Source organism: Canis lupus, chromosome 24 (assembly GCF_048164855.1).
Source record: "Canis lupus baileyi chromosome 24, mCanLup2.hap1, whole genome shotgun sequence".
In the NCBI taxonomy this organism is placed as follows: domain Eukaryota; kingdom Metazoa; phylum Chordata; class Mammalia; order Carnivora; family Canidae; genus Canis; species Canis lupus.
In genome coordinates this window covers 15,585,213-15,601,466 of record NC_132861.1, presented here as the reverse complement: position 1 = coordinate 15,601,466, position 16,254 = coordinate 15,585,213, and the positions used below count along the sequence as shown (strand labels likewise).

The 16,254-nt window shown below is 38.7% G+C and overlaps 1 protein-coding gene across 16 annotated transcripts in view; it reads left to right on the top strand.

Moving 5' to 3' along the window:
* LOC140615803 (phospholipid-transporting ATPase IB) overlaps positions 1 to 16,254 on the top strand; it is a 570,784-nt gene that overhangs the window by 129,371 nt on the left and 425,159 nt on the right. For all 16 annotated transcript variants that reach the window (XM_072795750.1, XM_072795748.1, XM_072795745.1 and 13 more), the window contains 4 exons: positions 9,436 to 9,535; positions 10,002 to 10,100; positions 11,103 to 11,148; positions 11,756 to 11,796. In XM_072795750.1, the coding sequence (XP_072651851.1) occupies positions 9,436 to 9,535; positions 10,002 to 10,100; positions 11,103 to 11,148; positions 11,756 to 11,796 (286 nt within the window). The remainder of the gene's footprint in view (positions 1 to 9,435; positions 9,536 to 10,001; positions 10,101 to 11,102; positions 11,149 to 11,755; positions 11,797 to 16,254) is intronic.

Genomic DNA, 16,254 nt, shown 5'->3' with positions numbered 1-16,254 from the left:
CCGATGCCAGGTACTTTTTAGGTTGGTCCTCTATTGCTATTAGATGCTATTAGAGCCCCATGCATAAAGTCTTATCTTCCTCATGTCTCTATGTGAAATTCCAAGTAGACAACTACATGTCTCTATATGAAATCTTTCACTTTATGTTCACTTTATGAAAATTTAAGCTATATGCTTAGTTCCTCATGCATATGGGAAAGGGCAGAAAACCTAGCAGAAAAACTTGAATTAAAATTAAAAATTTGTGTTGGTGAGGATGTGGAGAAAGGGGAACTGTCTTGCACTGTTGGTGGGAATGAAAGCCAGTGCAGCCACTCTGGAAAACTGTGGAGGTTCCTCAGGAAGTTAAAGATAGAGTTACCCTATGACCCAGCAATTGTACTACTACTACTCTAAAGATACAGATGTAGTGAAATGATGGGACACCTGCACCCCAATGTTCATAGCAGCAATGTCCACAATAGCCAAACTGTGGAAGGAGTCCTTTGGCAGATGAATGGATAAAGATGTACTATATATATTACATATATGTATTATATTACATATATATATTATGTTACATATATATTATATTACATATATATTACTATATATATAACATATAATGGAATATTACTCAGCCATCAGAAAGGATAAATACCCACCATTTGCTTCGACGTGGATAGAACTGGAGGGTATTATGCTGAATGAAGTAAGTCAATCAGAGAAGGACAATCATCATATGGTCTCACTTATACATGGAATATAAGAAATAGTGAAAAGGACCATAAGGGAAGGGGGGACTGAGTGGGGAAAAATTAAGAGGAAGACAAACCATGAGAGATTCCTAACTCTGGGAAACAAAGAGTTTCAGAAGGAGAGGAGGGTGGGAGGATGGGGTGACTGGGTGATGGGCAGGAGGACACTTGATGGGAAGAGCACTAGGTGTTACACTATATGTTGGCAAATTGAATTTAAGTAAAATTTATTTTAAAAAGAATAAAAACTGGTAAAAAAATAAATTAAAAATTTGGGGGTGCCTGGGTGGCTCAGTCAGTTAAATGTTTGCTTTAGCTCAGGTCATGATCTCAGGGTCCTCAGATTGAGCCTCACATTGGGGCTCCCTGCTCAGTGGGGAGTCTGCTTCTCCCTCTCCCTCTGACTTTCCTTTCCATTTGTGCTCCCTGTCTCAAATAAATAAAATCTTTTAAAAATTAAATTAAACATTTGAATAAAGCTTGGCAATTACATGTGATTATAAAAATGACACTGCTTATCTTGGGTTTTGATATCTATAAACTCCTTGGACTCTATATAGCACACGGGACTCACAGATTTTGCTTTATATCCAGACCTGAATGGAATTTCTGTGCATTTCACAGTAGAGAACTCTGTACCTCCTGCTAGTTTCCCAGTTTGTCTGCTTTGGCTAGCATCCCATGTAGATCTGGTTCATCAGTGGTGTTCATCATCAGGCTCTGCCTGCTTGGGAAGTGAGGTTTTTTTTTTTGACTAGTTTCAACCTCTGTTTGCAACCAGCTGTATAAGAGCAGCAGCCACTGTGGCGCATGAGCAGGATGTAGGCACTTCTACTTTGATGTCTCTATTTCAGAGTCCTGTCACACTTTGTTTGACTTGTAGTCTGTTAGCCTCCAAGACAGCCTTAAACTTTCCTTTTGATTGGGTTTACTTCCTGTGTACGGAAAGAATATATTGAATTCTGAGTAAAGGACCAGAAGTATAATTAAATGCAATAGATTTTGACCTGTTTTGCTTCTCCTGGGGGCAGTAGCAGGATCGGGCTTCATTTGTGACTCTTATACCTGTGCCTTTAGCCCAGGCATTTTCATAATATTGTTTCTTTTTATTGAAGATAGAATCTCATCAAAAATGGTCCTTTTTGCTTATTTTGAATGAGAGTCTCACAACTCATTTTCATTTGATTTTATATCCTTGAATTCACAAGTTTTCTTAATAAAGCAATTGAACAAAATCTGCTTTTCAGTGGTGCCATATTTAAAGATAGTAGCTATAAAAGTCCAATGTCTTGCATTTTAGAACTTCTTATCTAAGAGTTATGCATGATGGAAGATTTCCCTGGCAGCATGCCTTGCACTCAAAATGTTATTGTATCTTTATTCTCTTATTCCTTGTCTGCATTTTTTTAATGATTTCATTTATTTATTCATGAGAGACAGAGAGAGACAGGCAGAAACATAGGCAGAGGGAGAAGCAGGCTCCCCACAGGGAGCCTGGTGCAGGACTTGATCCCGGATCCTGGGACCACGACCTGAGCTGAAGGCAGGTGCACAATCGATGAGCCACCCAGGCATCCCTCTGTCCTCATTTCCATGAAAGCATTGAAATAAATGCTTGATGTCCAGGGTATTTATTGAATAATACATTATCTGTAATAGAACAGATTGGAAAATATGATAGGAACAGGACACTCACACTATTTAGTAGGAATTATAGAGAATCTTTAATTGATGCAGTTATGTTCACAGGTGTATTTATAAGTTGATTGATTAGAACTCAGCTCGTTTTTTCTCATTGGATGTGTATTATAAAGAATATGCTAAAAAAGTCTGCGTAAGCTATAATAAAATGCTATAAAGAAGTATATTACTAATAGCACTGGTCTGGTCCAATTATTACATTCTGGGAATAGGCTATTAGATAAGGCAGTATTTTTCACCAGCTATAGACTAAGAAGTAGGAAAAGTGTTGAAAATAGAAGTATCATTGTTTTCAAATGAGCTTCTTAACCTTTATTTGCAACTGGTTAAATTGCAGTAGTTCAGGCAAACAACGTGAAAATTTCTAGCGAAGTGGTCGTATCCCTTTTTATCTGCAGGAATTTCTATATTGGAGAGGATTTCCAGAATATAATTTGGGAGTCCATGCTAGATAGACAGGGAGGGCCACAGGCTTTGCTGTCCATTGGCACGTCCTCCTGGGTGACTCCCAGGTGTTCACTGATGTCCATTGTCAGCAGGCGTGGCTGGGGCTCTGCTGGCCTTTGCATTTAGTGTCTCACTCACTCTTGCTCTTTGCTGTGAATTAGTTTAATACACTAAGTGATAAATGAATGAAGCTATTTATGCAGACATGACCAACCTTCTTAGGACACTGTGTTTTCTTGTCTTCTGTGCAATAACCCAGAACTCCTTGCTGAGTGAATACTTTGAGAGGAGAAAGGTGGATGGCATCTTACAGGGCCTGAGTAGAATGGAAATTTCCAGAACATGATCATGGAGGACTGGCTTAGCTCATAGTCCGCCTTCCATGGAGAGTTATTTAAAAGAGCCCTTGATTCTTTCAGTCAGTATTGAACACTTACTGTGCATTGGGCACGCAAGAAAAGTATTTGCTCGTGTAATGTAGGAGAATAAAAACAATGCTTGCTTTTTGGCTATATGTATACGTCAGGTGGATTTTCCGCTTACATTTCAAAGATGATGTTAAGCTAGTTTATGTTCTGGGTTACGGGAGGCTTGTTTTAGGGGGAGGTTACACTTTGAGCAGTTACTGCATTTTAGGTTTGCCTTTGGAGAACACTTGTCAACTTCAGTTTTTCTCACTACAAGAAAGTCAAGCACAAGCAACATGTCTGGGTTCTTGCTTTGTGCTGCATCCTGGAGATCAGACTTCCACATTGTTTCGTGATTTGTAGCATGCGGAGCCCCAGACCCCCATTTTTGCCAGTCCCTATTTTCTACATAGATTGTTTCCCATATTCACCAGATCTTTAGAGTATCCAAGAGGAGCATGCCTACCATACATATAACTGAGTTCCACCCCTGCTGAGCCAAGTTCCCCAGAGGAGGGAGTTTACTGGTTGCTGCTGTTGTCAGGTTTTGTCTTCTTAGAATCTGGAGGCTTCTCGTTCCTGAGAAGAAATGGCCAGCATGTGACCATGCTGGTCTCTTCATACTTCTCCACATAGCTCCATCCACATTGTCCCTTTCCTATCCCTCCCACAGAAGGAACAACTCAAGCTCTCCCACTGCGCACTTTACGGTTGCTGTTCTCTTACTCTGTGACGCTCTTCCCCTGTGTCCCCACGTGGAGGTTCCTGATGATTCACCTCCTTCAGTTCTTAGCACACCCATCACCTTCTCAGTGGAACATTCCCTGATCATGCCATTGAGAATTGTGCTCCTTCCCCCAGCCCCATACCCCCACCCCTGGAGCCCTCTGTATCCTCCTTCTCTGATTTATTTTCTTCCACACTATTTATCACATCTATCCTCTAGTATATTTTTTCCAAACCTATTTTTCCTCTAGAATGTAATTCCCTTGAGGATATATATTCTTGACTGGTTGGTTCTCTGCAGTGTCTGGCACAGTGCCTAGTATATAGATGGGGCTCAGTAAATATCTGTTAAAGGCAGGAGGGGTGGATTTTGACAAACCCATGGCCATTCCTCATGTCACTCAATTTCAGGAAACACTGGTCTAACATGTTTAGAGGGAACCTGAGTGAACCACAGGAAATGCTTGTTTTCTCCTGGTCATTTGTTCCCCTTTCCCAGGCTTTAAGATGTGCTAAATACCAAGGACTGCTTGCACCCAGAGCCTGTCCTTGTTGTTAACAGCCATGCCGGCAGGCTTGCTGACATATGTGGTTTGAGTGGGAATCTTTTGAGGGTGACTCATTCCCTGTGAATATTTCTTTCCCCTGATACAGTGGATGGTAAATGGCTCTTATCCTTTTATGTCTTAATAGTGTTCAGCTGGATTGACTTCAAATAGGAGATTTGGACAGATTTACCTGTTCAAGGATGGTCAGAGTGTGGACCTTGGGCCAGCAGCATTGGCTTCACTTGGAACTTTTTAGAAATCTAATAAAAATCTCAGGCCCACTCAGAATGGGCCTGAATATAGATTTAATGGCTAATTTCATATGCAACTTGACTGGTCATGGTGCCTGGATGTTGGTCAAACATTATTGTAGATGTTTCTGGGAAGGTGTTTTTGAATGAGATTAACATTTAAATTGTTAGACCTTGAATGCAGCAGGTGACCCTCTGATGTGGGCGGACCTCATCCAGTCAGTTGAAAAGCCTGAATAGAACAAAGTCTGACTGTCCTAGACAAGAAGGAATTTTGTCATCAGGCAGCTTTGCTGACATATGAAAGGCAACACTAGATCTTCCCATGGGTCTCCAGTCTGCCAGCCCACCCTGAAGATTTTATACTTGTCAGGCCTCCATAATCGTGTAAACCAACTCCTTAAAATCTCTCTCTCTCTCTCTCAATCTCTCTCTCTCTCTCTGCGTGTATACATTCTTGTTGGTCCTGTTTATCTGAAGAACTCTAATAAATTTTAACAAGATCCCCAGGTGACTTGTATGCATCTTTAAGTTTGAGAAGCACTATCCTAAACTCTTCTGGTAGAATGATGGGTGCTGCCTTTAGCTGATTGTAGTTTTATGTGTTTTAAACAGGACACATCAGGTTGTATATCAAGATTATTATTTTACTATACAGTAGCCATCTCTTGGATGAATGCCAGTTTCTCTAAATTATTGATTATGCTCATTCTATTTCAGTTTGAAAATATTTTAGACTCATTTTTCTATTTCAACTAGAATAAAAGTTAGTATGCTTTCCTTCCCCATCTTTGGTTTTCTCACATAAATGGGATCTCTTTCTGCTCCAAACCTTTAATTTTATGGCATTTCAGAGACATGTGGGTCCCATTAAACACACTTAAGCACACTTAGTACTTTACTCAAGTCAGAAATGTTCACACATAGATGGGGTCATGTGCCAACTGTATGTGTGCATGTCTGTTTTGTACAGATGGAATGTAGGGTTCAAATATTATAGTCAAACTGCCATATAAAATGCTTTCTAGTCTTAGAGTGTGTGAATTTTCATGTTTTCTTTATGATAAATGTTGTTTGCTTTATTTCAATGGTCAGTACACCATAAAGGAATGCATAGAACTTTGTACCATGAGCTTATTATGTACATGAATTTGATATATTTTCCCTACACTTTAATAAGCTTGATTTGAGCCAGTTTCTTCTGTCTGGCAAAATTTTACAGTGTTGGGACGCCTGGAGGGCTCAGTGGTTGAGCATCTACCTTCAGGTCAGGTCATGATCCCGGGGTCCTGGGATTGAGTCCCGCATTGGGCTCCCTACAGGAAGCCTGCTTCTCCCTATGCCTGTGTCTCTGCCTTTCCCTCTGTGTGTCTCTCATGAATAAATAAATAAAATCTTTAAAAAATTTTTTTCTACTGACATCTTATACCCCAAAGGCTTCCTAAGTGAGTAGGGGCTCCATGCAAGCACATTTTCTAGCTAGTTAGTGATATCCTTTCAAGTGTCAGAATCTTTAAGTTTAAACTGTCTTAACAGTGGTTTTAATATATTTTTTAATATATATATTTAATACCTTAAGCAAAAGAAGACCCTTTGCTCTTCTATTTTGGTGCTTCTAATTTGTTGTGTATTTGAAACCTGCTAGGTAATCTTGCTACCATCTATTTCAGTTAAGGCTTGGCTCAGAATCATGTCCTTAGAAGGCAAGCTAGGAGTCAAGCAGGTATTTTTATGGATAAATCTTTGAGCAGCCAAAAGACCAATGATTTATTTTGCCCCTTCAGATTCTCAGTTTATGCCTTTGGATTATTTCATTGTTCGTTGATTATCTGATGTGTGGTGGGAACATACAAAGTTGAAGTAAGCATTCTTAATGTTCCCAGAATCTATTCTGGGGATAGATAAATAAAATATAAAACAAAGCAGAGACCAGTTAATGTCTGGTCGTAAATACCACCCTGTGGACTTAGAGGAAGAAGAGTCTTTGTGATTTTATCAAACTTAATGGAAGATATGTTTGAATGGGAGAGTAAAATGGGAAGGGCAGTTTAGTTATGGAGAGACCATGTAGGTGAGAGAGGATGTCCCCAAGCAAAAATGTGAACATCTATAATTCAACATAAGCTCTATCAAGATTCTAACAGCATTTTTTTACAGAGGTAGAAAAAACACTGCTAAAATTATGTGGAACCACTAAAGACCCCAAATAGCTAAAGAAATTCTGAGAAAGAAGAACAAAGTGGGAGGTATTACACTTCCTGATTTCAAATACTATAAAGCCATAGTCATCACAACAGTATGGTATTGGCATAAAAAAACCAGACAAATAGGCCAACAAAACAGAATCAAGAGCCCAGAAATGAACCCAAGCTTATATGGTCCCCTGATACTTGGAGAGGGAGCCAAGAATCCTCAAGGGAGAAAAGACAGTCTCTTCAATAAATGGTGCTGGGATAATTGGATTTTCACATGTAAAAGCATGAAACTGGATCCTTATTCTACACCATTTACAAAAATTAATTTGAAGTAGATTAAAGACTAAAACAGAGGACTCAAAGCCATGAGACTCTTAGGAAAAAACATAGGAACAAAGCTCCTTGAATGGGTTTTGGTGATGATTTTTTGGATGTGACATCTAAAGCACGAGCAACAAAATAAAAAGTGGGACTACATACAACTAGAAAGCTTCTTCCCAGCAAAAGAAACCATCAATAAAATGAAAAGAAAACCTTTGGAATGGGAAAAAGTATCTGCAAACCATATATGTGATAGAGGGCTAATATGTAATATATATAAAGAACTCATACAGCTCAATGGCAATAACAACAATCTATTTAAAAAATGGGCAAAGTACTTGCATAGACATTTGTCCAAAGAAGATATATGAAAAGTCAAGAGGCAAATGAAAAGATGCCCAGCATCATTAGTCATTAGAGAAATACAAATTAAAACCGTAGGATCTATCACATCACACCAGTTGAGATAGTCATCATCAAAAAGATAAGAGATAACAAATGCTGGCATTGATGTAGAGAAAAGGGAACACTGTTTGTGGGACTGTAAACTGGTACAGCCACTATGGGAAACAGTAAGCAGTTTCCTCAAAAAATTACATAGAACCACCCTATGATTTAGCGGTTCAATTTTTGGGAATATATTCAAAGGAAATGAAAACACAAACTTAAAAAGATATCTCCACCACCATGTTCATAGCAGCATTGTTTACAATAGCCAAGACATGGAAACGGCCTAAGTGTCCATTGATGGATTGGAGAGGTTGTAATATATTCATAAAGTGGAATAATACTCAGCCATAGAAGATGAGGGAATCCTATCATTTTCAACATGGGCAGACCTTGAAGACATACTAAGGAAATCAGAATGGCAAGACCTGTCTCACACATGGAATCTAAAGAAACAAAACAAAACAAACCCAAACTCATAGAAAAAGATAAGACTTCTGATTCCCAGAAGTGGGAGGTGGGGTGGGGGGTGGGAAGGTGATACAAAGTACAGCTTTGAGTTGTAAGATAAATACGTACAAGGAATGTAATATACAATATGATGCAGTAGCTGCCCGTACTGTATGATATATATGAAAGTTAAATTCCCCCCCCCTTTTTTTTGTACCCATGTGAGAAGATGGATATTAGCTGAACCTACTGTGGTAATCATTTCACAGTTATGTAAATCAGATCATCCTGCTGTACACCTGAAATTATGCAATGATGTATGTCAATTATTTCTCAATAAGACTGGAAAAAAATTCCAAACAAGCATGAGCAAAGGGTGTGATAGGAATAGAGTTTATTCGGGTGTGGTTGAACAAAAAAAAACACCCCTGGTAGGTATCTGGAGGGACACATTGACCTGTTATACATATGCCTGGGACCCAGGGCATCCTTTATGGAGTTGACTTGCTATATGGAATCAGTGGCTTTATATTAAGAATTGTTATACATCACAAACCCTAGAATAATTCTACTTGCTTGTGTGAATCACTTAATTGGTGTTTCTATCTCACTCTATTTCAGTGTTCGTGTCTTTTGCTATATTTGGAATGTGTACCTCTTTCTGTTTTGGGATTCTTGAAGCATATCTTCCTTTAACAAATATTCTTTTTTTAAAAAGATTTATTTATTTATTTTAGCGAGATAAAGAGAGCAGGTGCAGGGGGAAGGGCAGAGGGAGAAGGAGAGAGAAAAAAATGTCAATTAGGCTCCTGCTGATCACAAAGCCCCACATGGGGCTTGATCTCACAACCCATAAGATCATGATCTGAGCCAAAACAAGAGTCGGACGCTCAACCGACTGAGCCACCCAGGCACCCTAACAAATATTCTTGATATGCGTACTGTAGCTCCTGGAAGGCGAGTAAATCTCTCTGCTTATACTGTGTGAATAGTAAATATATCTAAGTTTGAAAACTTAGAAGATTTTCTTGTCAGGTGTGTCCTTTTACTAAATCTTTGAGGGACAGGGCCAGCATAGCAATTTTCTTGTCATGATTCTGAAATATTTTATTCTTAAAACCACTTGTAAAACTCTTGAAACTTTTCATTTTCTTTTAAGAATTTACATCTGTAGCTGATAGTAGTATTTTCCTTTATACTTCTAGTACGGCCAAGTACAGTGTGTTGACGTTTCTACCTCGATTCTTGTATGAGCAGATTAGAAGAGCTGCTAATGCCTTCTTCCTCTTCATTGCCTTATTACAGGTAATGTTTTTAAAGAAGTTATTTAAAATTCATAAGGTTAATTACATGCAAAATGAGATTTTGCTAAAAGGTCGCTTAACTGAAAAAGCGTCATAATACTTAAATGTAATTTGTCCCCTTATCCAAACATCGTTTTCGTGCACAGACAGTATCTCTGCATAAAGGCTGACTTCTTTAGATCTTGCCATAAGGATAATTGCAGTTACTAAAGAGGCATTGAAAAATTACCATACGGTCATAATTTTAACCCCTTTTCAGTTCTAAACAGATATACAATGTTAGATAAAATTTTTAAGATATGTAAAATGTGTAGCTAGTTTTTAAAAAGAAGATAATTACTTTGGTATAACAGAAATGTAACAGAATTTCCAAAAAGTGAGTGGTGTCATATATTTTTTTGTAGGGAGGATTTTGATTGAAAAATTTTAATTTGTCAACTTCCCTCTTTTGGTCTCTTGTCTTACAGCAAATTCCAGATGTATCTCCAACAGGAAGATATACCACCCTGGTGCCATTGATCATTATTTTAACAATTGCAGGCATCAAAGAGATTGTAGAAGATTTTGTAAGTTTTTGCTTTCATATAATAAAAACATTGTATTGAACATAACTTGTAACTTATTTGTTGCTTTGGTTTTTTCATTGAAGTTAAGAAATTGGTCAATAGCTTAACTGACTTCTCAAGGCTCTTGATGGCATTTTAGGGGAAGGGACATATACACACAGTGTCTTAAATACTTAGATAGTATTTCAGTAGTTCAGACTGTGTTTTCAAATGTTAGCTCTGTGAACCCTCTTTGGTTTTTATTACTGATGTTCCTTATATCCTTCTTTACAGCTTGCTAATTTGGGTAGCAAAAGGATGGTATTGCTGCCTAGTATCACAGCATTGGGCTGGCTGTGCCTGAGGTCATTTTATGAGTCCTGTCTCCCCTCAGACTTATCTTGGTGTATTTCCAGGCTCATTGGCTACAACCATATTCGTGCTTTCTTCCCTTTTTCCTATCTGTGGTCTTGTCTGCAGGGTCTTTCTCTTCCTCCCTACCCCTCCCTCCTTCCACCCTTTCTCTCTCCCTCTTTCTCTCTCTTTCTCCCTCCCCCACCCCTGTGTCTCTCTTTCTCACGCACACACATACACTCACACACTTACATTTTTCTGGGAATAGGTGAATAAATGGAATGCAATTCAAAGGTACTTTACGTCCAAAATTCTTTACCAATAAAATGAATTCAGTTGTTGCTGGGTTTATTATCCTGAATAATTCTTTTAGTCTCATCTTAAACAAATAAGGAGTGAAAAGTTTCATACTTCAGAGTGCTTGTTCCTTGTTGGAGCCAAAATGTCATGGTTGACACTAGCATAGACTGCATCCATGTTTGCTACATTTGTTTGTGGATTAGTGAGGCTGTTGGGTCACAGACCTCTAAGCTGAGTCTTGCAGCCTTACCATTGCTGCTAGTCCGTTTCCTTGAGTCCTGTTTCTTTCCTGATCTGTTGTTGCTATTTCAATTATTCATTTGGAACTTTTGAATCTAAGAACTTTCTTTCTTTTTTTTTTCATAACAGAAGCGGCATAAGGCAGACAATGCAGTGAACAAAAAGAAAACGATAGGTAAGACACCAGGCTGAATCACTTTTTCTGCTAGAAAACTTAAGGCATTTTAAATAAGTAGCTAATGATATTGAGGTAAGTTGAGGGAAATGATCTATAAAATATTTTAAAGAAATAGCAAAAATTACAAACCAGTCCAACAAAATGTGAGTCCTGGCTGTGAAGCTTTGAATAGAATTTGTGTCTTTTAGAAGTTTGGAAAAGGTGGAATTTTCAGGCCTATTTTAGGTCTATAAAAAGTCCATGCATTCACATCCTTGGTCTATAATTGCTCCTTACCTCTATTTTTTATTGTATTGATTTTTAGGTCTGTGTTGTGTGTACGTATTTAATCTTGTAACAATAGGGTGATATTTTTCTTCTGGGATAAATATAGCTAGATTTAACTTATATGCATATACCTATATTTATGTGTATGCATTAATGTATATATGGTACATGGCTTGGGGCTCCATTTTGGGGACTGCTGTGATGTGCCTTTATGTCTCAAGATATGGTATGTTGGAATTAATAAGTGGAATTTTGAAAGGAGCCTTTTAGATTTTGGAAAGCTGATTTATTTTGATTGTTACCAATATTAACTGGTACATTGTTTTTTCTTTTTCAGTGTTAAGAAATGGTATGTGGCATACCATTATGTGGAAAGAGGTAAAAATTAATTTTAAAGATCTGCAGAAAGTACAGGTTTGGGGACTTGTAATTAATTGCTAGTATTGACTGCAATAGATAAAGCTCGAGTTAAGACATTGGTCATCCCTAATGTAAATTTTACATTGTGGAGTTTCCCACGAGATTTAGGTAGAACCACTACATGTTGACTTAGTTTCCCTGCTTCTTCTGGAAAGTGCTTACTGTTTCCGTTTTCAGTTGTGAAATTTGTTGCTCCTTGATGGATATTTCTGAAATATCAAAGCATTTTCTAGTTTCCAATTCCAGTCCAAGAAATCTTTTCCCTGGTCTTCTCTTAGACTAATCTAAATCAAGTTTTTAAAAGATTTTCTAACTTTGGAGAACCTCACTTTTTTTTTTAATTTAAAGATTTTATTCATTTATTCATGAGAGACACACACAGAGAGAAAGAGGGGCAGAGACACAGGCAGAGGGAGAACCAGGCTCCATGCAGGAAGCCCGATGAGGGACTTGATCCTGGGTCTCCAGGATCAGGCCCTGGGCTGAAGGCGGCGCTGATACCACTGAGCCACCCAGGCTGCCCAGAACCTCACTTCTAATGTTTTTGGTGGGAAGAGTTTTGGGTTTAGGATTACTGTGAAATGTAAGCAGGGGTGAAATAGGCTTGGAAACCATCCTGTGTGGAACCTGAAATTGGTTGTCATGACCAGCTGTCACTGCTCTTTACAGTAGTGAGAAGGGTTTGCCTCCACGTCCCTGGAAACATGAGGTTTTGGAGGGCTTGGGGATGGATGAGGGTTTTTTTGTTTTATTTTGAGGTTTTTTTTGGTTGTTTATAGTGATGAGTAGAAAAGGTGGAAGAAATATGCTTGTGACATCTGGGTGTCTTGTATCTGATAAAGTTAGCTTTTTAAGTGAGCCTCTGTTTTACCTGGACTTTCTTAATGGTCACAAGGTTTTTTTGGAGAGTGACTCTAATGACTTCAGTATTTGAAGCTGATTAACGTAATTTTAAAAACAAATTACTTTTTGAAGCCTCACTTAACAATAGTTTCTCTTGCTAACCATTTAATAAGCAGCAATTAAAAATGCTTCTATGATCTTTTACTCTGCAAAATGCCTGTGATACATTAACTACAGCCCTTGGTTTAGTTTTTGTTTTGTTTAAGAGAATTATGAAGTCTCTTTATAGTGTTTCATGATAACACCTTAACCTTGATAGCAGTCTTGAAGTCCTATAAGGCAAATACTTATTGACCTTCCTCTTATTTGGAAGTCTCCGGTTCCTGGTCAGGTGGTTGGAAATTCTTGACCTCACAGAAGTTAGAAATGCTCCCAGTGCTATGAGGGTTCAAGGATTCCCACTGCATTTAGGAATGGCTTCTGTTTCTCTAAGTTCTTCCTGCCACCCTCATGCCTCAGAATGAGTAAGAGTAAAGAATGATTTAGATTTGGGATGTTTGCACTCTTTGAAAGAGTAGAAAATGGAGTGATAATCTCTGAATTCTGGGTTGAGGAGTCGATGGCCTCACAGACTCCTAAGGCTCATTACCACTTCCCACACACATTTGAAGTTAAAAAAATCCCAAACTCAATACCTGTTATATGCTTTGTCATGTATATTTTTATTTCAACTAAAATGCTTTTGTTCATTTAAATAGAACTGTTAGTATGTCCTAGAGATGGTGTTAAGTACTGGAGATGCAGTAAAGCATAACTAAATAAAGCATGGCCCCTGCCCTTCAGAAGCTGCCTACCGTGGTTCTCAGCCTTCGCTGGGCATCCCATCTGCTTGACTAGCCGGTCTAACAATGAATGCTGTGTGGGCTGATTTTGGGAGTTCCATTGGGCCCTAAAATTTGCATTTGTAACAAGTTCCCAGGTGAAGCCGATGTTGCTGGTCCAGGGATTACACCCCTAAACCACTGATGCAGTGGGAGTGGCAGGCGGCTGGAGAGAATGCAGTGCAGGTGCTGAGCTCTGTGTAGGGGCATGCTTCAGGTGCTTCTGGAACATATGGGAAAGATGACCAGCCTAGATCCATCAGTTCAGATGAGCAAAGGCTTCCCTTGTGTGATGTTCTGGTGTTCTTTTGAAGGATGAATGAGGGGTAACTATCTTAAGGGAAATGCTATTCAAAACAGAGGGAAGTGGGTGAAAGTCTGAAGTGTTTGGGAAGGAAAGCCAGGCACATCTGCAGTGTGGCTTGAAACAAGGATGAGAATATGGGAGAAGACAGGCGATGAGAGATATCAAACACCAGAGATGTCAGGCAAGGTGGACCTGGCTATCTTTAAGCTTCCTAAAGTGATACAGCTCTAATCTGAAATGCTAAAGCTTGAGTTGGCAATCCCCTGGGCTATAGCCGGATAGTTAGTGAATGCTGGGAGGCAGTTCTTTGGTGCAGCTCGATAGCTTTGCTTGACTTTGAGAAGACCTTTGAGCTTATTTTTCAAAATGAAGAAGCTTGAGAAATCCTCTGAGGCTAGAGTGGATTCAGGGATCTACAAGGGGCTCCTTCTCACCTTTAAGAATTCTCACTCAAGAAAGTTCACACACTCAAGGGACAACCATGCCCAAGAATGCCAAATAGAAAATCATTTTCAAAAATGTTTCCAGCTAAGTAGTTTTTTATGCACATGAAACTTCTTAGTACTTTGTTACTGGGATATGAATATTTCTTTATTCAAATAACTAAGATGGGAGAAAGCCATAATTTCCGTTGTCCTCCCACTGAATTAGCAAAAAATCCACTGCCCTTTTTCTTTGGAAAACATGACCAATTTTCCTTTCTAGTTTTTAATTAACTGCTTCTTCTGATTTTTTCTATGTAATTAAACTATTCACATAAAATATTTCTACATTTAAAAACATTTTCAATTTTCCTAAGCATTCCTTGCTTTTGTACTGGTGGTTGTTAAGATAGCTCTGTAGCTTCTATTCCCTGATATTCTCTTTATTGTAGAATATGGAATATACTTATGTACCTTCTTTTTGCCTTTAAGTTGATACTAAGTTCAAATGTACAGTGGATCTGGAATTTAACACCCCCCCCCTTCTAATATCGAGCCTAATTCCTGACTTCCCTACATACATGCTTTGATAAACGATTCAGAGCACTAGCAGGAGATATTTTTAGTAAACCTTCCTTTTTCCTAATAAAAAGTTAAATATAGGCACCTGCCAGGCCCATTCTCCTACCTTACAAGATCCAGTAGTCTTTCATAGATATTACTTTCATAAGTATTTCGTAAGTATTCTGTTTGAAATTCTTGATTTCTGAGAGAATAGTAACTTGTGTTAGAATAAGAAGCAAGGCCTAGATGCCCATTTTGAGTTTTGAACTTACTCATGTGTGGTGAGAACAGCCTTTATTCTTGTGCTGAGAATCATGGCCTCTCTTTCACACTCCTAGTGTCCATTTGGTTACACTCCTGCTGGTAGAGACTAGCAGTTAGCACATGCCTGTTTCATTCCCGGTGCTTGCATATGCTTCCTTTATCACTGCACCAGGCCTACAGGTAAGTATTGATATTTCTCCATTTTATAAGTGAGGATGCTGGAGCTCAGGGAGGTGAAGGGCTTGCCAAGATCCCAAGGCTAGTGTGTCCATGAAGCTTGGATTTGAACCTAAGCCTGCCTGACTTGAAAGCTCATATTCTACCTAACTGGGTGCTTCTGTGATGTCATTTAAAGCATTTACAAACCCTTGGGCACAGTGTTCATGTTCAGCAGGTTAAGGCTTTTTTTTTTTTTTTTTTTTTTTTTAAGCACCTATGCTGTTTCCCTAGGTGGTCTCTGACTTTGGCAGTGACTCTTTTTTTTAGGCAAGTTCTTGATGCTGTACAAATCTTCTCTGTTTTAAGAGGCGTATTTCCAGGGGGGACCTCTTAAATGCACTGTTGTTGGATGAATTTAGTATTGCCGTATAATCGACCACTGGCTAGTTGCTTGGTTTTGAATCTTGGGCCTAACACTCATTGGCTGTGTGACCTTGATCAAATTCTTTCTCTTTGAGTCTCAGTCTCCCCATTTGTAAAATGGAGAAAATATATGTGTTAACTCAGTTGATCCTTGCAATCACTGCATGAAATATGTGATGTCAACCTTTTTTTATATATAGATGAGAAAACTGATGCACACAGAGTTTACATAACTTGCTCTGGGTTACACAGGACTAGCAAAGAGTCCAGCCGGGGTACTTGAGCCCAGCATTCAAGCTGGCTCTGGAGCTGTGCACTTAACCACTCTCCCCTACTGTGGACAGCTGTAGGATTGTTCCAGAGTTCCAGAGTGGAATTTGCAAGTGGATGGAATAACCGTAACAAAATGAAACCTTAATAGTTGTTCTGATTCTCCTCTTTTCTTGCTCTCCTTTTCTGTTTTTTTTTTTTTCTTTTTCATTCAGTGTCATAGTGGAAAGGCAGTGTTACCATTTGTACTGAAATATTTTCCTTCTGTTCTTGTCAAGGAAAA